This window comes from Semicossyphus pulcher, unplaced genomic scaffold (genome assembly GCF_022749685.1).
Source record: "Semicossyphus pulcher isolate SPU_LCO1_2020_fin unplaced genomic scaffold, fSemPul1.0.p SCAF_1, whole genome shotgun sequence".
Lineage (NCBI taxonomy): Eukaryota > Metazoa > Chordata > Actinopteri > Labriformes > Labridae > Semicossyphus > Semicossyphus pulcher.
In genome coordinates, this window is record NW_027211603.1 from 3,262,419 (window position 1) to 3,287,089 (window position 24,671).

The window sequence follows — 24,671 nt, forward strand, 5'->3', positions numbered from 1 at the left end:
CTGTAAATACTACAGACATCTACCTCTTGTGTATACAGCTCCCATAACCCAAACAATATTTATATCAGCACCTTTGCACTCTTTGTCTTCTTTCTACAAGTGTTACTGTGTCTTTTTCTAAATAATGTGTATAATATATATTGTATCCATAGTCCTGTATATAGTCTCTTTAGTTTTAAGGCGCATTCACACTGAAGTCTGTTTGTTTGATCCGAATCAAACACCAAATTGTTACGATGCTGCTTTTTGCCTCGTGTTTTGCTTGTGTTCTCACAGCAGCTTTAACCGGCAGACCACAAGTTTTGCACTGCATGAAAATGAGGAATGGGACACACTATCCTGACATCACACGTTGCCTGGAAACCAGACGGGCCACTAGATCTAATAAGTAACGAAGCTGACCTGCAGCATGTTTGTGTGTCTTACAGTGTTTACATATTTTAAGATCAGATCAGCTTCATTTAACAGACTATCAAAAGTCAGAAAGGCATTAATGTTTAATTTATACAAATATTTAATTGTTGTCACTTACAGATAAAAGTATTTGTGATTCCTCTCACCGTCCAGGCTCACGTTGTTTACATTTATTATTATTTGGTCAAACTTTACTGAACTACTTCAATGTACGAATATTTGTTTACATTTAGTGGGGGGCTGGACAATCACGTTTGTGTTCGTCACCAAGTTGCTATGAACCTTGGGTAAGTCCCACAGGAAAGTCTGCAGATATGCGGACTCACGGAAAGACCGTAATTTGGCGCCGTAAAGACCGCATCAGAGCCCTCACACACTCTGCACACACGGCACCAAGCACTCACACATTTACCGGGAACGCGCCTCAAAGTCTGTGAGTGTGGAGATCGGGACTGGGCCTCTGCTGGTCCTGACTACACTTTCTGAAGAATTATTGGATGTATTGACATCAGATCTTGTGCAGATATTCATGGTGCTCTGATGATGGAAACCTGAGACTTTCATGAACCTTTGACCTTTCCTGTAGCACCACCTGCAGGTCAAAGTTTGATGGATTTGCATAACATTTTGTACAAACATTAATGGTTCCCAGAGGACAAACCGTGATGATGTAGCGACCCTCTGACCTTTCTCCCAACACCACCATGAGGTTAATATTTGTGGTCCCTCCAGCCTCTGAATAGAAAGCAAATGAAGGACAGAAAATGGAGCCTGAGGGTGGATGAAGCTGTCTCATAAACCAGGAAGCTGTAGACTACAGCGTCTGTATCTGCCTCCAGCCACAACAAATGAACAAAACTCTGACATCAACTTTTCCAAAGACGAAGGTAAGAATGAGTCAGAGCAGCTCCCTGAACGACTTCATCAGTTTTCTGATTAGCTTTTAATCCGTTTTATTCTCATCATGACTCAGAGCTTTATTTTCTTGTGACAGGAAAAAGCTTTGACGCCAATGTAACTTGGTATTTACTGGATGAACACTTATGTTAAGCTACCAGTAGCACCAGTATACCAGTCGGCCTCTGAGCCAGCTGCAGGGGAAAGGTGTCAGATTTCATTGTCGCCAGATGTTTTACAGTTTGGCGTCTTGGTTTGACCAAAGCAGGGTGAACTTCAGGCTCTCAGTTTTGGAAGGAATGAAATAAATCAATATTGTGACGGAGAGCTAAAGCAGCCGTCAGTAGACGTATCTGCCCCCTGGTGAGTATTTCCCTGCACTGCATGTTAGCAGGAAACCAGAGAAACTAGAGTCTACTGCTGAATGACACATGAACAGAAGCTCATCTGATCAGTCTAAACACCGTCAGGTCTTAATGCAGACCTAAAAGACTGTTGTAGTTTGAACTTGCTTGTTAAAGCTCATGTAGAACTCATCATCTGCCTAAGAGGAATCAATGCATTCTTCTTACTTCCCAGTCAGCCAAAGTTTTCCATCATGTTGCTACGAGGATTGATGAGCTCTGAGTCTGAGTGCATCAATCAACTGTTCGACTGAAACAAAGACACACTCCCGAGTTTCCTTTCATGCTGTGCTCTCGTGTAACTCTCCGAGGAGCTTTTGGAAGCTGCTTCTTGACGTCACTCACCTTGAATCCGTTCCCTCATCCGTCTGGATCGACAGAGGCCGCTTTCCTGCACGTGACGCCGTCTTTACGGGACAGCTGGCAGCGTTTACAGCAGAGAGGGAGACTGATGAGGTGTTTGAGCTCAGAGGAGGGAACGGAGCTGCAACCAGCAGGACCAAACTCAAGACAGAAGTTCTCATATTGTAGAGTTAACTTGTTAAGCAGCCTGTGGAGCTGACTGTGGGCAAAGAGAGGAACCTGTTAAATCACTAAATGAACACGGATACAGTGCAGAAAGATCCCGGAGAGCAGGAGCAGGTTCTCTACATGTGATGTGAACTTTTACTTATTGTGTCACATGTAGAGAAAGTCTGTTCGTCTGACCACCTCTCACTGAGTTAAAGTTCATAATGTGTTTTCTTACAAGACTCTCTTCAAACATTATTCTTTGAGGGAAACATTAAAGTGGAACGATCTGAAGAAAATTTTAATTTCAACCCTCAAAACTTTCTAAAAAGACAGTTTATGTTTGAATCTTCTGCAAATGAGCGGTTTGTACGTTCCCTTAAGAAACCCTGAAAACTACCTGAATATTAAATTCTACGGAAGCCCGAAGTGGACATGCATCCACACATTTCATTTACTCTTTTATCCTGTGATGATGAGTTATTTCCTGTTGTTTTCTTGAGGTTTGACTTACTTATCTCCTCTTAAAGAGAAAGTGTTGGAGCTGGTGGTGTCAGGCGGCTCCGTCCGCCTCCATCAGCCTCTCGCAGATCTGCTGCTGCAGCAGCCACACTGTGTTAGTGCTGTGGGAGTGTTACCGTAGCAACAGTTTTGTGGAGTGTTTGTGAGTGTTTCAAGCTCCCGCGGGATTTGGGGGGTGGACGAGCTATAAACTAGTGTGTGTGTGTGTTTGTGTGTGTGTGTGTGTGTGTGTGTAAATCAGTGTTGGCTGTAGATGCCTGGGTGACCTAATGCACATCTGTGAGTGCTGGACTGATAGACGGAGAGTTTTAGAGAGCAGAGTTTCACTTCTGTCTCTGAGTGTTGAAGCTCAGTCTGTAATCTCATTTTTTTAACACAGGTAAACAAACAAACAAACAAACAAACAGTGTCCTGATGCTCTGACAGGGATGTGAGGTTAGTATTTGGAGCCGGACAGAGTGGATCCGCTCTTTGCCTCCAGCAGCTGCTCCTGTTCTGAGCCGTTATATCTTATTCATCACCTGCTGAACAGAAACCAGATACAACTCTTCTTTTCAGCCTCGTCCTCAGGCTGCTGCTCACACCTGAGTTTTACACAGTCACAACAAAGGCCTCATCATTGATCTGCTTAGTTATTTGTTGTGTCTATCACAGATTATTAACGATACTCTCTCTGTGATGTTTTTAATGGAAAAATCGTCTTGACCGATATCCTGTACCGAGAAGGAAGAGAACACTTACCAAACCATCCTTAATTATTTCTTAATTAATTAATACTGATAAATACAGAATAAAAAGTGTTTGCGTTATAACAGCAGTTATCATCCTACTGAAATGATCACATTACACAGATGGAACATTTTCTTTGTTTCCTAGTTGTAGTCCTCGATGCGCCGGCCCCAGGCTCGACCTCCAACCGCGGCCCTTTGCTGCATGTCATCCCCACTCTCTGTTTCTGACCCCGTCCACTGTCCTCACTCTTTTAATAAAGGCATACAAGGCCAATTGATAAATAAATAAATAAAGTACTCCTTTTTTAACCTTTGCCTTTATTTGATAGGACAGCTGAAGATTGATGGGAAACACGAGGAAGAGAGAGGTGGGGGAATGACATGCAGCAAAGAGTCAAACCCAGAGCCGACGCGTCAAGGACTTTGCCTCTACCAACTAAGCTGAACAGACGCTCTTTAAAATCCTACTTAAAGTGATAATGTCAAAGATTTGTACTTGAATAATTGTTTGTTAAGTCTCTATCTATCGCCGAATGAGGTAACACAATGGTGATGGAGCATATGGCCCGCTCGTGAAAGCCTTTGCATTTGCAGCATTACAGACTGGGTGTCTGTGGCGACTCTTAAGGAAAAAAATCACAAGCTGCGCCCAGTTAGTGACGCGTTTTCCATCAGCCAGCAGTGGTTGGTCTGCCAGAGAGGGTAGGCGGAGCTAGGCAAACAGTCTGAAAAGGAAAGCGACCGTCAGCGAGGAAAATCAAGAGTTACAACCGGAGCCAACCGTGGACGTCACACATGCAGCACTGTCTGGATATCTGGGAAGTGTGCTCCAGCAATTACTGTTTATCACCACAGGTGTCGCCAAAGAGAACGAATCTGAGATCTTCGAGATTACAACTTTAAGTAAAAGTAAATTTCCTAAAAGTATCAAAAGTGCAAGAAAAAGCCTTTTTTTTAAACCAGATTTTTATTACTGATGCATTAACGTCAGATATAAGTACTTTAATTAGCTTGTTTACTCCTGTAGTTTCCAACCTACAAGGGCTGCTACCCAGAAAGGGTCATAGGATAAACCTGAAGGACTGTGAGGTGAATATATAGAGTTTACTTTTTGTGAAATATGAAATAATTGAACCTTTAAAAAATCGTAGAACAGAGAAACACTAAATCTGGTCTGATGTACATTTAGTAAACCTTAAATTGTTTAGTTTTTTTAATGTAACGTGCATTGTTGTTTTTTTACCTGAAACAGAACAGAAGAAAAACAAATCAATTAGCAAGAGTCAGCGTGATTGTTAACAAGCAGCACACAGGTTAAAGGTGTTAAAGGGTGAGAGGCCCTGAGACAGTGACAGATCTATACATCCCTAAACAGTCAGGACTCTGTGTATTAAAGGAACAAATTAATTGTTGCATATTTTAGCGGTAGTGACACTAGAGTTGATTATTTTTCTGACAACAGGCCGAGCTATTCAAAGTCACAAGAACCCGAGAACTCTCTGACACTCTCCCAACAATATGAATATGCACAATACACATGCATACAATATTATCACCGATCCTCTGTTATGATATCATCTTACTGTTCCCCTGGGCAGAGTCACATGACCCTGTTAGGGTGAGAGAGGGGGGTCAGAAAGCCTCAATGAAAACCACATGGAGGGAGGAGAGAGCTGCGACTAAACAGAGAGAGAGAGAGAGAGAGAGAGAGAGAGAGAGAGGCCAACATGAGCCACAGAAACAAACCGAGAACAACAAGAGAGCAGCTGTAGGAAACATCTGAGCCTGCAGAACCAGAACCAACATCAGGACCAGGACCAGGGGCTACACAACAACCAGAACCGGGACCCACACAGAGCAGGAGCAGCCCAGGCCACCATGTCAGAGTCCATCAGGAGGAAAAGCTCCAGCAGACAGCTCATGCAGAACCTCATCAGGTGAGAGAAACACTCTTCAGCACGTCACAGGTTTGATGCAGGAATAAATTAGCATTCTGCTAAAGCTTCTGTGCAGAGGTGGAAAACAACTAATGCAAAGTTCTGATCGTGCACTTTTATTGTATCTCTGTGTCATTATTAGTGGAGCATCTTTGCATCACTGTAACTACTTTAAATACTCCTGTGTATTTGTCCTGTGAACTTATTCTGTAAAATATTGTAATTAATTGTTTTTAAATATTTTTCATACTAAAATCGTCACAGTAGAATTTCTGTCACTAACCTGCAGTTAAATAGACGTTAAAGTACCATAAAGATGAAACACTCCAGTGTGCGTACCTCTAACGCTGTCATAAAGCCACCAGTGCAGCCGTCGTACTGTATAAACATTTATAAATGAATGATGGGAAGTAACTTTATTCACATCAGTACTTTACTGCTCTGTGAGTACAACTCTTACATTTTAAAATTTTACTTTAACTGCTTGTATTTAACTTTTTACTCCACTACAAGTACACACACACTTTGGCAGCATATTACAAAAGAAGCACGTCTTATCTCTCTGCTGATGTCGTCCTGTAGATGTGTAATTAGTGTTTCATGGTGAACAATCTCATCCTGCTTTCTTGTGACATTTAAAGATGTCGCTCATCGAGAATCTTTGCCATGAAAAATGTAAACAAAGGCTGTTTCGCCCACATGCTGTTAGAATCCTTCTGACACCTACCAGCAGTTACAGCCATTAAAAATATACAGAAATAATCAGTCTTGTCATTACTGGTCTTACCTGCGTTTGTAGGTCATGTAGAGGCATCAGTGTCTGTTTCATAACCACCAAAAAACTTTAAATAACTCGTAGTGACAATTAATTAAAATAACACAGACAGAGTCCGCCTGCAGGATGAACACGTGAGCTTATTTTCTTTATGGTAACGCATGTGCAGATGCATCTGTCTGTCTCTCTGTCTATCCGTCTGTCTGTCTAAGTGTCTGTCCCCCCGTCCGTCCATCCGTTTTAATGGAGTTTGCTTTTGATGCTGATGTCAGTGGAAAAAAACACAAAAGAAACGAAGGGAAGTTTTTATTCCTAAAAGCACATCGTAGGAAAAATGTATCCCCGCTTTTTTTGTATGTTGCCGTTGTATTTGTAAAAACTGCTAACTAATTTAATTTAAAGTTTTGGGTCACAGGGAGGAAAGTTTGTGGCACTGGTTGTTTTTAACTGATCCTCTCACAGTCAGTCGTTGTGGTTGTCAGTTGGCATTTCTCACCTCAACTCATCAGGATCCTTTAAACCCTCACTTTGGCCTTAATGTAGATTTTCTGTCCCCATAATAAAATTCAAGATTAAATGAAATTGTAAACCCAAATTACAGGCTAAAATAATTTCTGATTATTCTCGGACGGGAATTTTAAAGCATCCACTTCCACTTTTCCTAAGACTGTGCCTGTTTGCTTTAATGTTTACTTTAACATTATGAAGGGGAACTTGTCTGTTTAAACACAGAACACACACTCTTAAAAAATTCAATTCAATAAAACCTAGATTACATGCCGTCATCATCATCCAACCTGAACAAAAGTGGTTAATAAAAACCTTTATGTACGTCTGATGACCCTGATTCACCCTTAGCACGCAACAGTTTAATACCAGGAGGGACTTAATATGGTTGTCTGATCTATGGATGCAGAGGGATCACAGACTGTGGAGAGCATGACGTAGTGTCTGTGCTGTCAACCATATTTACTGCTTCTTACAATCTGGGTAAATCACTGAAAATCCCAACGTTGGACGTTTATAGTCTCAAAACAATTGAATGTTTCAAAACCCGTTATGAGAGATATTAAGCTTGTGACAGATTCCAAGGAAGAATTCAGTGTTCTCGTTCACTGTGGTCACAAATTGGTAAAGCGGTGACTAAAACAGAAAAACATTCTGCATTGTCTCCAGCAGTACCATGGAGTGGGTTCCAACTGAGAAGTTAAGAAGTACACCGTGTTCTCGAAAGATGTGGCCTTAATACCATCATAAAATTAGAAAAATAAGGGACCTGGAATGAGACCATGCGGAACACCAAACAAAAGATGAACACAGACGGTAGAAAAACAGAAGACCAGACCAAAGTCTAAGATGATGAGGCGCTGAGTTTATGAAAAGGTAAAACAGGGCAATCCTTTACACCAACTGTCAGCAGCTTATCATGATAATGCCTGTGTTAAATATTAATACAAAATGTTTACAGAGCTTCAAACCGATATCTGAAGAAACAATCAGCTTGGGGATGAGTCAATATATTATTCATAGACTGACTGGCAGATTTTCTCTTGATATAGCGTACTTTATAAGAGGACCGTATCTAAAGCCTGATCGAAAAAAGATATCATAAGCTTTCCCAGTTCTGACATAATCATTTGGGCAGTGAAAAATATTTTGCTCAAATGGTGCAATTTTATAATCTCAAAAACCTAAAAAAAGCAGTGAGAATTATTCGCCTTATACATCAGCAGCACAGTATAACATTTTTAAAAATGCACCAACAACAAGAACATTTTAGTTCTCATAATACCTTCTACTGAGAAAGTTTGCAGCGTCTCTACAGTAGAACAGATTAAATTCAAACACCTCTCATGTTATTCTTTTTTGTAACCTGTAAATATTAAGTTGTCTATTCGCTGAGTATGCCTCATTTCCTTTGACAAATATCAATCGAATACTGAGTATTTTGCATTACATTAAGTTCAGCCTGTCATACAGGGGCGGATCCAGAGGGGTGGCCAGGGCCCCCCTTGAAATCTGATTGGCCCCCCCAAGTGCAACCCCAAAACCCTAAACTTTGATTGGCTATTTGCCTTGTTAGAGGCGGGACTTAAAATCAACTATTTGGGCTGTGTTGCAACAAGCTGCTAGTAGCTTTCTTTCCATTTCAGTGTGGCACCTTTCCTTTAGTACTTTAGATCGTTACTCTGATCACACGTCTGCTGTTTGAGTCCTTAAAGAGTTAAGCTTAGAAGGAAGGGTTAATTAAATGCTATTCATATGCGTGTAGACACATACTTCATGCACCCCTGCATAAGTCAGTGCCCCAGCTGGGCCACCCCATCCAATAAAGTCTGGATCCGCCCCTGCTGTCATACAGACTGCTATGATGCTCAGCAAAGCACCCCGCGTCCAGTGAGCAGGTACTAAATACAATGGTAAAACAAGCAAAAAAAAGTTCTAGTGCCAGTTCAAAGCAAGTGAAGTCTTTTCAGGAAAAGCTTCTTTAACAGATTCAATTCTGATTCATCTGCTTTAACGAGCACAGGAGCTTCATGTCTCGTGTGGTTCTGAATGTTTGCACCCCTTTTTAATCTACTGTTCCTTGTTGTCAGTGAGGTTCTTGTTTCCTCTGAGATCGGTGGAACATTTCTGTGTGACCTCACTGAATATGACACTGAGCTCCGAGTTCAATGGCTTCTTTTATAGCTGCAACTTCCTTAATGGCCATGACATCATCTGGCTGAGTCCTGAACCCCCTCCTGCTCAACTGCACACACACACACACACACACACACACACACACACACACACACAAAGAAACGCGGTTCCCCAGGCCTCCATTGCCTCATTGTGTAAATGGTGGAAAAAGTGATGCCTATCAGACAGATTTCCTCTATAATTTGCCCTTTTCTCGTTTATGCCTCACAGCATCGTGTTAAATGTCCAAGTAGAGCTGAAGATACCTCGTAGTTACAGACTGTCCTGTGGAGACAATATCCTGTGACAGCAGTGACTGCATGAAAACAGCTACATCTTTGATTTGTGATTTCCTACACTGTCCCATTATGCCTTTCAGAGAGTTCAGGGTCTAATTGTCTTCAGCTGTGGGTTTGACATGTAGTTTATCATCTAAGATAATTACGGAGCCCCCAAAGTCCTTACAGATATTTATTGTTTTGCATCTTGTGCACACAGGAAGTCCTGTCTCGTGGATATCCTGTAGAGTGAGAAAATGTTTTCCCAGGTAATTTGTGGTAGAAAAATGTAAATGTGCGTGGACTCCTGTACGCTAAGAAGCTGAATGGAAAGCTAACACAGGGTACACACTACAAGATAATTATACAGATTTTGGGCCCGATTCTCACCTGTTCACAAAAGTAAGCAAAGTCACGATTTGTTGATGGATCTAAAGCTGATCTCTCCAGATGTTCCTGTGGTGTGAGGGATGTTCAGAGTGATCTGTTCGGAAGAACGTCATGGCCGCACCGATCTGATATCCTGTTGTGTGGGGGGAACCCAGAGGACAGCACACAGAGCAAGCACTCTGTCGATTGTCATGTGGGGATGAAACGATTTTGAAGCAAGCTGAGTGAAGCAGGAAGCACAACAACCGCAGCCATGTTCACACCGTCTCCACCACTTCATCCTCCTTCGTTTTCTTCGTGAATTTTCAGAAAAAAGTCCAAAAACTATCTTCGCCAATTCTTCCTGCCCGTCGTCCGCCATGTTTGTTTACTCTAAAGTCTCGTTTTACTGCGAGTGATTTAGTGACAATTCCAGCTGTGGGAGTCGGACTCTGGTTGTTGGTGAATGAATCTGTTAGTGTGTGGTGTGCTGTCATATCGTTGTTCTCCACACACTACAGGAACAAAACTGTTCAATCTATCATTATTTGTCGTCATGTGTGGGCTCTCTCACATTTTACACATCTGATAAGATTTTAGAAATCTTTAAGTGTGGGCCAGGCTGAAGGTGGAGGGCGTACAAAGCTGAGGACTTTCCAATCCCAGACTTGGGATCACTTTTAGGGTACTGCCTGTGATTTGGTGAGGGCAACAGAGACACTTTGGATCATCTTGGGAAAGATCTTGGTTTTAAATAAAAGCTGATATGCACAGTGTCAAGAAAAGACAGCAGACAGCAGGCTGCAAACCATGATTCTTCCTTAACCTTATCCAAGTGTTAAAGCGTGTTAACACAACCAAACAAAAAGTAAATAATGCTTCAGCCTGTACCAGCAGATATTTGATTGTAAAACAATGAAATATATTGCCAGTGAACATTTTAGAAATTCGCTCAGTATCAACATTTTTATTGGCTTGCAATTAGAAACAAAACAACACATTTCTTCATTATATTGATTGATAGAAGACATAACCTGTTATATCGATATGTATATTTTCAAACATATTTATAGACATTAGTTATAAATGTACATTTCTAGGAGACAGGATCAGCACAAGATAAGTTATTCTTCTTTGCAGAAAACCTTTAATATATCCTGAATTTCTCTCTGGGTCAATGAAGTATCCATCCACCCATCCATTGATCCAACTGACCAACCAACCAACCCACCAACCATCCATCCATCCATCCAATGATCCAACCAACCAACCAACCAACCAACCAACCAACCAACCAACCAACCATCCATCCATCCATCCATTGATCCAACCAACCAACCAACCAACCATCCATCCATCCATCCATTGATCCAACCAACCAACCAACCATTCATCCATCCATTCATCCATCCATCCATTCATCCAATCAACCAACCAACCATCCATCCATCCATTGATCCAACCAAACAACCAACAAACCCACCAACCAACCAACCAGCCATACATCCATCCATCCATCCATCTATCCAGCCAGCCAACCAGCACAGTGACTTGTTGGAATAAGATCTTGGCTTCATCGTGCACTTGATAAAATGTTGTAAAACCCTCTAAGGATTCTTTGAGGTCAGGGGTTAGGAGTGAAATAGATATGATTTGTAGTTATGATCTGAACCTTTGCAGAACATGTAACACCACCTGTGCGGGCCTTTAAGGAGTCCCTCGTCCTTCCTCTCGTTGCATTTCAGGCAGAAATGATGCGATCCAGAAAATCAATCTCATCCCCAGTTGACCCGTTTCCCCAAAACTGGCCCAAGTGAGAAGCTGAAACAGCCTCACAGATCACACATCAAACTGATTTACAGCAAACTAAAGACTGACTCCTGCCAACTCGGCTCCCACTGCGCCTCCAGTGAGCATGATCTCATGTAGGTCACTTTCCCACATAATAATGACCGCAGTGTTGGACGCACAGCCGCTCATGGACAGTGTCCTCAGCAGCCACGATGACATTCACATCAGCTTTAATGTTTGAATTTGTTCTCAATTTTCTTCTCATGATGAATTCATTCAGCCAAGTGTTTGATGTTTTGACTTGTTGGGAACATTAATCAGACTTTTGGTTGAAGGACTTTATATTTCATTTGAACACAACTGGCCAGTGAAAGAGAGCGCTCTGCATGTTTTATGTGTTTGTTAATGAGAACCAACAAGCTCAAGGCCTCGGCCTGTTTTTCTTCCACAGTGCTGCTGCTTCGTTGTGACTTAATTCACAATCACACCGCAGGTTTTACCAGTCTACATCCTGTGCAGTGATTCATTCAAAGTTTATCATGAAGCTGCAGAAGTCTGAGGTGATGAAATCAAGTAGGTTTCTCATTAAGTTGAAGCGTGTTGGAAGGAAATTCTGCAGGATGCAAACACAGGGAGGGAAGTTTTATCTTTAGAAGGGTCTGTCTTTGTAGGATGTCTACTTTATTGTCCTACTTTTCTATCTTAGACTGCTGAAGCCTAACGTGTACATTTTCAAATATTTGCATGGAAGGAAGACGTTGGATTTTGTCCCCTATCAAATATTCTTCCTCCTGTTTATTCACTAGCAAGGACCACAGCATCAACAGGATACAATTTAACAATTTACTGATTAATCAGATTGATGAAGCTGATGCTTGGACGTGTAAAGGTGGAAATTCTTGTGATCAGCGTCTTGGAGAAGCTTCACGTGGGATGTGCCGCAGCACCCAGACGCGACGAACCCCCTCAAGGCCCGACGGAGAGGAGGCGGAAAGAAACACAGACAGCTCAGGAGTGGGAGGGAGGGGTGCAGAATGCGAGAGCGAAAGAGGAGGAGGAGAGGAGGAGGCTTGAATTTATGGGAATGCTTGAAGAGGCGTGATTGAGGTGTGGTCCTGCTCATGAAACTTTGCTTGTAGCGGGTGGTGATATTCTGCCCTTGTGCATTAAGTTTAAAGGTATTTGGTGTTTGTTTGTAGGATGGACAAAATACCAGGTACCTCTTAGTATCATGACGTCTACTTCGACAACAACTTGGCGATTGTTTCTGTCAAATCTAATAAAATTAGAGTGGAGGAACAGGATTATTCAGATGATTGGAAAGGTTGTAAACATGCAAACAGTTTAGTCAGATTATCTAAACCCTTTAATTTGTTGGGAAAACTTAATGTAAGTGTGATGTCACTGCACAGTTACAGTTAGGCAGAAGGTCAGTTATGGAAGAAGTCTGCAAAATGTTTATGTGTTGTGAAGTTTACAATCCTCTTTTTCTTTTTCACATACGTAAGATTAACCTACGAGTTAGTTCAAGGCATGACCGTCCTGTTTCTTGTCCAGTCTATAAATATTAAGTAATGGCTCCACATTCTCAGAGATCTCAGTAATAACATCTGTAAATACAACGTGATCACGTCCAAAAATAACGTCCAAGCTGTGAACTGTAATTATCCTTTGAAAGCATGCTGACATCAGGCTTTGGAGAACGTGTTTGTTCCCTAAAAACAGGTGCTCTCATGAGATTTCAAACACACATCCAATCATATGGCTGACTGAATAATTCCAAAGCTCTTGTTGTTCCAGACTTTCTCCAGACCTCCGTGACGAGATGGAGCTCTGGCCAGGCAGGAATAAAGTCTCCCTCCATCAGCCGACCCGCTCCTCCTCCATCCCTTCACCTCCTCCCTCGCTCTGCCTCTCGTTGTCTCTCCCCAGAGACCAACATTAAGTGAAACAGCACAGCAGCTGGCTCCAGCTCTGCCAGATGTGCTTAGACAATAAAAAGACTTATTGTTATCAAGTCCCGCCCCAAGGAAACGCAGACAGATCAGACAACAGAGCCGAATGAGTCCTGTGAAACTGAACAACAGCTCATTTTTCCCGATGAATTTTAAACCAACATACCTGAAAACACACGTACACAAGCTTTCCCATAGAAACCTTTAACTGTTGTTTCAGACAACCAGGAAATGTGATGGATACGTGATTGGGCAACAAAGTGGTTGTAAGAGCAGACAACGTGGTCTCAGGGTTCTTTCACACCTAAGTCAGTTTGTTTGATCCGAATCAAAGGCCAAAGTTTGGTTTGTGTTCACACGGCAGCCGACCAAAAGCTTTGGAGCGCGAGGAAACTGCTCTCTGATTGGTCAGAACATGGGAAAAGTCCCTGAAGGAAACAAAGAGAGAGCGCGCTCTTCAATCGAACTCAACACGATCACAGACTTTAATGTTGTCTGGGACATTGTTCCACAGCTCGATCGGTTTATTCTCCTTTAGTTTTTCACTGAACAGTTTGACATACGTTTCCACAAGCATTTGTGAAAGCCCTCCCCTCGTCGCTCCCCCACGTCTGCCGTCTACTCATCTCGCTGCCTGGCTGCGTGTCTGTCTCTGCAAGTGTCAGCATCCGCTAACAACCCACAATGCACCGTGTTTTTTTTTTTTTTGCTTCCTTTATTTGTTCCTACTTTAAGTCTTATTATGTTCTCACCTGAATCGAACCGGACCGTGGTTCATTTGGACCGAGTCCCGTCTCTTCGGGCAGACCATGGTCCGGTTGTTTGGTCTGCACCAGAGTTCGAGTGCGTGTTCACACCTGTCCAAATGAACCAGACTTTCAGAGTAACGTCAGGACCAAAGCTGTCAGGTGTGAAAGCATCCTAATACATAGTTGAGTGCCAAAGTGGGTAATAGAGCAGATGATGTGGTTTAAATCTGAACATCTCAACCTCTTCAGCATCTGTTCCCTGTATCAGCCGGGTTATAAACCCCTCTGTCCCCAAACCTTTGTGTGCTTTCAGTCTGGGAATGCTTTTGAATGTTTGAGGATTTAATTATTGCCTTCAACCTTGGTGAAGATCATCTTCTGTTACAATGTCGCCATTCACAAAGCCAGCTCCATGTAGAAATCCCTGTTTGTTGTTTTGGTGCACACTGTATAAATAATAGACGAAGCTCCATGACACCATGCTTTGGTTTTATGACTTATTGAAGCCTCGAGTTTGACATTTTGTTGGTTTTGACTTATCGGGGCGGCTGTGGCTCAGTGGTGGAGTCGGTTGGCTCTCTATTGGAAGGTTGGTGTTTGTGGAATGGGTGTGAATGTGCTTTGAATGGTCGCAAGACTGGAAAAGCGCTATATAAGTACAGGACGAGAGGGTGAAGCTGGTTATTTCTGTAACTAATCCATCATCTTTCTGATCAGCTAATTAAGCGAAATGTTTTCCACTGAATGAGATTAAATTTGTGGTTGAATTCAAACACGTTTTTAGGAGACCAAAGAAGCTAACCGTGTGTGTGAAACTAGCTAGCACACTGCTCGCTCACCTGCATCTGTGTAGGGAGAGCGAGCAGCAGAAGAAGAAACAAAACGGGCCACTAAAAGAGCCGGCCTTCTCATCGCTACAGCCTGATATAGGACAACAACAATCCGTCTCCCATGCAGACGCCTCCACTCATACATCATTGTGTTATAAACACTAAACAAGCTAACCCAGGTACAGTGAATGCAGACATCCATATCTGCACATTAGAGCTGACATATAAATAATATAATACTAGATTTTCACTCAGTATAAAAACGGGAGCACAGATTTCACAGACGGTCTGTTAGTACTATATAAACCGTTTTACAACCCAACAACAACCACGACTGAGAGGTTCAATTCAACGAGCTATAAAGACCAAACCCCTTTTAGGCACCGGGCTGTGAACATGTCTGCAGCAGAATGAAAGATGTTTACAGAGTTGGGCATCTTAATAAAGCGCCTAATGGGGATTGGCTCGATTTTGCAGCCAGCCTCGAGTGGCCACTGTGGCCACAGTTTTTTGTGTGTAGGCTTCATTTCTGAGACCAGAGCTTGCAGCTTGTGTGGGAGATCTTGACTGGTCTGCAAACAGTCCCATCCAACATGTATGGGATGCACGAGCCGGACATTGTTCCCAGTTTTGCACCTCTGTAAAACTGTTGTGTCTGAATCCATACGCGTATCCCTGCAGCCAACATCTGGTGGAAAAACTGAAGCCAGACGAGTGGAGGCTGTTATAGCAGCCGATCACGGCTCATGGTGTTGGAATGACATATTTAACAGTCACATGTGGGTGTAATGTGGAGGTGTCAACATACTTTTGGCCATGTTGTGCATATGGAGCGTTTCAGCCCCTGGGGACGGTAGGATTTGTGCAGCTGCTGTGATAGCCGGCATTCAGAGCAGGAAAAAACAAACACATGAACTGCACGTGATTTTGTGGAGTGAGACTACTTCATTTAAAAGTGCTGCCAACTTTTCAGAGTGTTATCCAGAGAGTATTTGGTGGCGTATACGCTGACAGCCTGCTGGTGTCCATGTTGGTTGCAGGGTGACGGCCCAGCGGAGCCAGGAGGATGCTGAGGAGGTGGAGAGGGAGCGAAGGAGGAGAGCCAGGGAGAGGCAGAGAGGAGAGGGGAGTCCCTCCTGGCCCGAGCCCCCCCAACACAACGACCTGGCACACAACGTGGAGTGAGTATTACAAATGGTTACAAAGCGCTGTTCTCCTGACAGCTGACCCACTCAGTGTAAATATCGACCAGCCCGAGAACATGTTGGCACCACTTGGGTATTTTAAAAAGGTCATACGATACAAATAATGTCTTCTTGAAGGTTAAAAAAAGGAACTACTTCTTCTTTTTCACGTGAAACCACCGTGATGTCTGTAAGGTTATAACAAGTTGAAGTTTAGCTTAGCATAGCTTAGCATAAAGAGCGGAGGCAGGGGAAAGCAGCTGTCCTGGCTCTGGGTCCAAGACAACAAGCGCCTCTTGTCTGGTTTTATCTCCCGTGCTCACTAGTTTTATATTTCCTTTGTTGAAGTGTGACATTCCTGCTCACAGCCAAGAAATAGTCCACCACATCACACCTTGTTAAACCAGAACGTGTCCTATTTACACTTCAGTTTATGAAGACGTTTAACAAACATGTTACCACATGTCAATAAGGGAGGTCTGGAAGTTTCCCTTTGCCTCCAGTCTTTATGCTAAGCTAAGCTAATGAGGTGTAGTTTCATATTTACTGTAGATTTCAGAGTGTCATCTAACTGTTCGCAAGAAAACTAATAAATAAGTGTCCCTAAATGTCACAGCTTTTCTTTAAAGAGATTTAAAGTTCATTCAGGTTGCAAAGCTCAGTCTTGGATTGATGCATCCAGAGTCCTGTGCTTTGAATTACGTGTTCACGGTATGTGGAACGGTCCCTGGTGTTTACAGCAGCGTCTCCATCACCTGCAGTGCTGATCACAGTGGAACAGATCTGTGCATGTGTGTGTAATCAGCATGTTCGGTCCAGTGATGCTGCAGGAGAATGAGCTGAGAGAAGCGTTGCTGTTTGATGGCTCAGAGATGTGATGAGGGGGAAAACTCAGGCTGCTGATCAGACGTGTTTACAGCACTGTGAGGTGAGATGCAGATCACTTATTAAAGGCTGCACCGTTCACTGGTTCACTCATCATGTTTCATTTGTGTGATATCAGTCTACCTCTACTTCAGGTTGACACTGACGCTCCGCCAGCGAGCAGACAGTTTGGTTATTAAGTCAGTCTGTTGGGGCTGAAACAGCCAGGATAATCTCACTCAAACAATGAGTCAGTGTTGACGTTTGTTTGGGACGCGACAGTTGTCTTCAGGGCTCGAGTCCTGTGTTTGACCCACTGGTTTTCCAAGCCAATCACAACACAGCAGAGCAGAACTGATCACTGCTTCCCTTAACCTAAGACCTGTAATCCCAGCAAATTTCACTGAAAGCTGTTGAGTAGTTGGGCCGTTGGTTTGGCTCAATGGGTGCAGCAGGCACCCGTGTGCAGAGGCCGGGACGCAGCAGCCGCTGGTTCGACTCCCGTCCTCGTCCCTTTGCTGCATGTCATCCTCCCCATACTTCCTGTCTCTCTTCAGCTGTCCTATCTAATAAAAGCAGTAGTTTTTGAGACATGCTAACTAACAAACAACCAGCTGAAGGAGACAGTAAAGACTGAGCTTTGGCTGGGCAGAAGCTGTTCAGTGACTGTGTGTGAATCATTCCGTCAGCCTGGATTAAATGAAGGTTAAAACACACACAGCAAACATTTACAGACCGCTGGACATCAGCTCTTTAGTGCTGAAGAGGTCCACTCACTGATGTGAGCTCACCTGGAACAGGAGGCTGCAATGCCTCTGTTTATTGTTCCCATGGATACGGTCTCTGTTTACATGGAGGTAAAGCTGCAGGTCCTGTCTGCCACCTGCCTCCTGGTTTAACCCTCTGCCCTGTCAGGGTGACATCAGACACAGTGTTTAGCTGGATCCAGTCCAATATGTAATAGGTTCTTCCTTCGCCTCATGCTACAACCTTCTTATAGGTTTCACGCATAAACAAGATCAGTTTAAATCTAGAACATCAAAAATTCTAATACGTTTTAATACCTTGACTCCATCTTTTGTCAGCCACAGTCAGGTAACGTTCTCCACTCGGTCCTCAGGTTGGACGAGGAGCTGAAGCCCAGCTGCCGCTTTGTTCTGGAGGAGGACGAAGGTTTCAGCGACGGGAGTCACAGGTTGGAGAACCGCACAGAGCAGGAGGTCCCGGAGGACTGCAGGGCCCGACTGCAGAGATCCTCAACACCACAGAGGAAACCACAGCCTGAAGAGGAGAAACAGAAAGAGGCTGTCGACACAGGAAGTGAGCCAGAGCGAAGCGAGCGGTCTCAGGCTGCTTCAGTGAAACCTCCAGAGAAGGTACACCTTCCAACAGTACAGTCAACACTGAAGCGTTCAGGTGGAGCTTGTGTCCAGTCCTTGTGTCACTGCCTCACTGTTCAATCAAATTTATGCAAATCTTGCTTTTTCAGGTGGTTTGTGAAGACACCCTCATTTACTTTTTACTTTTATGGCATTTTGGCCGTCGCCATCTTGGTTATTGGAGCCAGAAGTGACCATATATGGACCACAGATTGTTGCCGACCTGTCAATCAGATAAAATAATCCCGCCGTAAATCTTAAATCCCTGTTTTAATGTCTTTTTTTTAACACAAAACGGGACCTTTAAGTAATCATCTTGAATATTTTCATTAAAATAAATGTTTAAGTCACTAACTATCGCTGAATGAGGTAACACAATGTTGACTGAGCCTATGGCCCACTGATGAAAGCCTTTACATTTGCAGTACATAGTATTATTACAAACTGGGTTTCTGTGGGGACATTTGCGAGAAAATCACAAGCGGCGCCCAGTTAGTGACGCGTTTTCCATCAGCCAGCAGTGGTTGGTCTGCCAGAGAGAGTAGGCGGAGCTAAGCGGCTGCTTTTCTGGTCTCCGCCAAGTGTTGCGAGTAAACAATAATCTACTATGGCTGAACAAACAAAGAAAAGATGGATGACTACAGATACAACTTCAACAAGAAGTGAAAATCCAAAGAAGAAGAAACAAACTCGACGCTCAGATGAAGCAAACAGTCTGAAAAGGAAAGCGACCGTCAGCCAGGAAAATCAGGAGTTACAACCGGAGCCAACCGTGGACGTCACACATGCAGCACTGTCTGGATATCTAGGAAGTGTGCTCCCTCAATTACAGTTTATCACCATAGGTGGCGCCAAAGAGAACGAATCTGAGATCCTCGAGATTACAACTTTAGCTTTGAAGAAGACTCGAAACTGTGGATTGAGACCATAAACTTATGAGGAAAGGTGATAAAACAATTGAGAAGTAGAGTAAACTTTTACTATTAGACTTACATACAATTTGACTTCCTTTTGCAACCATTGGAGTCGCCCCCTGCTGGCCATCAGACATATTGAAGGTGCACATTGGCTTCTCTTTTTAGACCTGGAGGCGACTAAACCATCTCTGTTAGCTGTTTATTTCAATAAAATGTTCTACAGACATAAATGCTACCCAATCAATCAATCAATCAATCAATCAATCATTTAGTTAACATGGACATGGATAATGTGGATTAACATGTTACCTGCTTTGCTGTTGGTTCATTTCAGGCGTCCAGCAACAGAAAGGAAGTCAGGACGTCGTACAGCTCCACAGTGTTCCTCCCTCAGGACGTCAGGCTGCCTGACAGGACGTCCTACCTGGTGGCCGGGACGATGAAGCCACGGTGTGTTCTCACCTCACTGTCACTGATGTATCTCACTCTAAGTATTATGTTTTCTTTGTGGTGTATTTGAATAGGATCTGAAAATGCTTCTCTTCCACCACTTTGTGAACCAGTAAAAATAACCTCCTGCAAAGCGGAGGGGCCTGCAGGGTGGACGGGGAGGTGGAGCAGGAGCAGAAGAAGGAAGAAGAGGAGGTGCAGGCAGCTCTGCAGAGGGAGTGGAGGTCAGACGACACCCGACAGTGCCACAGAGATGAAGATGATCAGGAGGAAGAAGAGCTGAGCTTCACACATGAGGAGAAGGAAGACTTTCATGTCAGGAGGGAGGAGAGACACATGGAGGAGCAGGAGGAGGAGGAGCAGGAGGAGGAGGGAGAATACAAGATGATAGACGAGGTTGGCTTCAAGTACTTTAACTTATACCTGTAATTTACTACATTTCAAAGTATTGTCCAGATTGTCGTGAAACCTGCTGTGAATATTCATGATCACCAGAGGATGATCCTAATTATTTTGTAGATTTCTGATTTTTTCATGGGTCCAAATTTCTCGTGACAACACTTAAGTCCATGGCAAGACTTCATGAGTAGTGCTGATATTCATGGTCCCCACAAGATGCGTCCTAAAGAGGAGGTATCATGCTGTTTCACATTTTATGTTGGTAAAAGTATGTTGGAGTAATCCCCTGCTAAATGAGTCTCAGTCTGCGGGCCGCTGTGAACGCCAGGTTTCACACATAATGTGTTGGAAATGCCATACTATACTAGCAGTACTGATTTGGCCACAATGTAGTCTGTAATATGCAAACAAAAGCTAAATGTGCAGTATGCCAAAAATACCCGTCTGTTGTAGTGATTCGGAGAAATTCTCCAGTATGCATCGGACCAGTCTACCTCGCCTACTGTATCCCACAATGCAAAGCGCTGGAACGTCACAGCTGCAGTATAAATGACGGACAGCAGCAGCATTGCAGCAGAAGGGGGCGCTATAGCTAAAGAAGCTGCGGTTATTGTTTACTTCCGCCTGATGTAGCATACTGCAAAATGAAATTGAAAAGTTCCTCCATACTACAGACTACTGCCGAACGCAGTATAGTAGTATAGTATAGTATATAGTATGTAATATGTAGTATATATTACGTAGTATATAGTATGTAGCATATAGTATATAATATATAGTATGTAGTATGTAGTATATAGTGCGTAATAAATAGTATGTAGTATATAGTACGTAGCATGTAGCATGTAGTATGTAGTGTGTATTATATAGTACATAGAATATAGCATGTAGTATGTAGTATATAGTATATAGTATGTAGTATATAGTACATATTATATAATATGTAGTATCCCTCTTCTACAAACACTGTTAAAGATCTCAACAGAACAGGCCTTTTTACATGTTAACACACTGTTGCCGTGTGATCTGGGTTAGTTTTGTTCACATTGTCGGGGCCTCTGGTAGGAATTTAAGCCTTTACTCTTATTATTCGTGTAGTGCTTGTACGACTGTGCATTAGAGTGCTGATAAAGCACCAAACCTGTCATGTTTCTCGCAGTGTTTCATAAATTCAAATCTCATTAGAAAACATGCATGCTCACAAAACTGGCTTTAGATGTGAGAGTAATAAAGTAAGAGAACGCTGCGTGGGCTCACAGGGAGCAGAAAGGAGGCGTGCAGCCTGAGGAGAGCTGCGATGATGTCAGATGTTACAAATTCCTCATTTTACAACCAGTTTCCTGAGTCTTCAGTAATAACACAGCATGGATGAGCAGCAGGACCACGTTTTTAAACGATTTACAATGACAAGACATAAAAAGACAGAAAAGTTTTTTTACCAACTTCTGCTGATAAAATGGCTTCATGGTGCTCACATCTGTATGTTTGTGTGCCTCCTAGAGGTCGATGGAGGGCAGGAGGAGCGAGGAGGAGACCAGGAGATCTGCAGCCTCTGTTTGCAGCAGCAGCGAAGGCGAGGACTCGTTAAACTGCTACGGCCCCATGAGCCCCACATTCAAGGTATGTCATCCAAACAAAGCTGGTCTGTACCAGTGACCGTATATAAAGATGGACGATGCATCTCCATCTGCTCTCATTGTACAAAAGTGAAACCAAAATACCCCCCGAGGTAGGCGCTGCCATCTTGTGCTGGTGACGTCATTTGGAGCCAGAGATCGGCAGGTGGAGCCGCCGTAGCCACTTCTGATAACCAAAACACACATTTAACTTACCGAAAAACGGCAAAGATCCAGCACGTCGACGTGTTTAACAGCAGAACAGCTTCTCATGTTGGTTTGAAGCAGATATTCACAGTTATGTAAAGTTCAATGACTGTAGTGTTAGTGTTTGTTACGTCTCCTCTCGCCGTTCCTCCTCTACTCTGCTACTCGAGAACAGAATGCTGCAGGAGCCCCATTTGTCAACAGAGCTGTCAATCATGAGGTTACACCCCCTTTTTATAGCATCAAATAATTAATTAAAAGTAAACTTCTCAGAACACTTGGACATAAATCAGCGTGATGAGAACTAACTATAATGACAGAAAAATGTATTTGATGTGTATTTTGATTTTATAGTTTGACTCATGTCCCATCTGTTAACATGGAGGAGGCGGGCTTTGTGACCTGTACTGCAGCCAGTCAGCAGGGGGCGATAGAGAGGGTTTGGCTTCACTTTTAGGGAGCTGTCACGTCGGCCATCTTTTTATAGTCTGTGGTCTGTACAATGAAGTTTTGCAAGTCTCCATCTTAGCACCGTTAACATTTTACACAAAACATCAGGTTTTTGGTGTCGAACAGGAAGTTCATCATTTTAGAACTTCCATTTTCTGCAAGCTGGACAACAACTATCATTTCTCAATCAGTAATAACTCGTTCTGCCTTCGCTAAATTCTTCCACATGCAGCTGCTTGTAGCTGAAGTTTAAATCCAGAAACTGATGTAGGAACAAAGTTAAACTACATTTCATACGGACCTGATTGCTTCCAGCTTCAGGGAGGATGTTGCAACTTATCTCTAGAAGAACAGAGTCCTCTTCCTGTCTGATGTTATAAGGCATAAAGCAGGGAGAGTTGTTCCATTATTAGTGCCTCTAACTCAAAGTGTTGAATTTCTGATGGAAAGATTCTTAATGTTGTGTCATGTTAACCTTCCTGATATGTTTGGTTTCTTTCATGCTCCCTGCGGTTCCACCAGAAACTCCTCATCCAGTTTTACCCAGTAAGTCCTGCTCATGTGTCAGCTGACTGTAACGACACTAGTAACACACTACATGTGAGATTCTTACCTATAGTCATGTAGCTCCTGCAGCCTGCAGTGATCTGTGTCTCTTTGCAGGATGAAGCCAACAGCAGAGTCTCAACAGACGGTAAATGCAAGGTGAGTGCCAGGGTCAAAGGTCAGCAGCTGCCGTAAGATTAAAGACATAGCCGGACACTTCTACTCTCTGCTTCTGTTAGTGTTAGCTGTTGGGCATTTTATTCCATATCATTATTTATTTCCCTCACTGACATGTTGTGATCCTGGTTGAGCCGTGCTAAGCTCTTGCCAAGTGAGATCTCGAACAGTTCATTTTAATTGATTCCATTTTTCAGTTTTTCTGGGTTTTCTTAAACCCTACCCTCCAAAATGAAGCAGCAAGAGGACGTATTTTCTGTTTCTGCTTTGCTGTGTGAAAAAAATATCTGTTTTTCATCAGTAAAAACTACAACTTTGTGCCAGTTTGTAGTCCAGGACTGCAACATTCCTCAGTGAAAAGTCTGTTTTACATTTCCAAAGTGTCCGTTACAAGTATCATTTCTGAGATCACCGATTGTCTTTCCTCAGATCATAGAGAGGACAGAGTCTCTGAAGAAAAGGTGAGTCTGTGTTTGTATCAGGTTGAAGATTGAAGAAGAATTGTGGAGCAGTAGTTCAAAAAGTCGGACTCCTACTAAACAGACACACATCTTTATTAAAGCATGACTTATTTCCAAACGTTCCTGTGCATTCTGTACCTGAACATTTCTGCATTCTTCTGAAGCACCAGCAACATCAAGAAGACGCTGCCGCCTGTTCCTGTTCACAAGATTAACAAGAAACTGGAGCAGTACACACACGCCCTCGAGGTAGAACCCCACTGAGAAGCTCTCACACGCTTCTTTGTTCTCTTTGACTCATAACAGAAAAGATGATGGATGATGAGCTCATCCATGCAACTCTGTTGAAGTCACTGCTGAATTGTTAAGGATAAATGCAGCCCCCTATAGTGAATATGATGTCATTTTAAACACAGACACATACATTCAGGTTCACATTTACTACTAACTTCATCATCAACATCTTCATCACAACAGGTCTCATCTAAAGAAGGCCGATCAGGCGGTCAGGTGCTCACGGACCTGGCGAGCCCCTCTGAACCCGTCTCCTCTAAGAAGAGCATGTTTGAGGCCGGAGAGGCCTGGAACCAAAACACCGTCTCAGTCACGCCATCGAAGGTAAACCATGACTGTCACTTTATCAGTCAAGTGTCCTCTGGAAGGAAAGTTACAGCAGGCCGTGTATGTCTACACTGATCAAGCTGGCACCTCTGAGTCACACAGCAGACTCTTATTTCACTGGGTGATGATAAATTAAAACAAACAGATAAATGTACATGACAAAAGCAGCAGATCTGTGGTCACCTGGAGACACAAGCTGTGTCCCAGGGGCTGCAGCCTTCGAAGGCCGTATTTGAAGGCCGATTGCGTCACAGAAGCTCGTCGAAGGCTCCTTCAGATGCGGCAGACAAATTAATCCTCTGTTGCCCCGGCCACGAAAGGATGCATTGGGTGCATCCTTCGCGGCCCACCGTATCCCGAGATGCATTGCACGCCAGTTCAAACGAAATGGCAGACTTTTAAACGGTCTAGGAATACACTTGAAAAAGTTTTTGGTTTCAACTCAATCGAATAGCTAGCGTTACACATGTTTGACACATGAAACAAATTATTTTTAAAACAATAGGTTAACTTACACAAGGTTACATATGCTAGCAAGTTAGCCCGCTAGCTAATT

General features: G+C 43.1%; 1 protein-coding gene across 2 annotated transcripts in view; it reads left to right on the forward strand.

Annotated features, from left to right (window-relative positions):
- The first annotated feature begins 5,190 nt into the window (after positions 1 to 5,190).
- The window catches only part of LOC138591327 (lymphocyte-specific protein 1-like), a 30,389-nt gene continuing 10,908 nt past the window's right edge, over positions 5,191 to 24,671 (forward strand). For both annotated transcript variants that reach the window (XM_069661889.1, XM_069661898.1), the window contains exons 1-11: positions 5,191 to 5,415; positions 15,885 to 16,025; positions 18,013 to 18,268; positions 19,523 to 19,638; positions 19,752 to 20,034; positions 21,538 to 21,657; positions 22,833 to 22,856; positions 22,974 to 23,015; positions 23,463 to 23,494; positions 23,659 to 23,743; positions 23,972 to 24,112. In XM_069661889.1, coding sequence (XP_069517990.1) covers positions 5,357 to 5,415; positions 15,885 to 16,025; positions 18,013 to 18,268; positions 19,523 to 19,638; positions 19,752 to 20,034; positions 21,538 to 21,657; positions 22,833 to 22,856; positions 22,974 to 23,015; positions 23,463 to 23,494; positions 23,659 to 23,743; positions 23,972 to 24,112 — 1,299 coding nt within the window. In that variant the 5' untranslated portion in view covers positions 5,191 to 5,356. The remainder of the gene's footprint in view (positions 5,416 to 15,884; positions 16,026 to 18,012; positions 18,269 to 19,522; positions 19,639 to 19,751; positions 20,035 to 21,537; positions 21,658 to 22,832; positions 22,857 to 22,973; positions 23,016 to 23,462; positions 23,495 to 23,658; positions 23,744 to 23,971; positions 24,113 to 24,671) is intronic.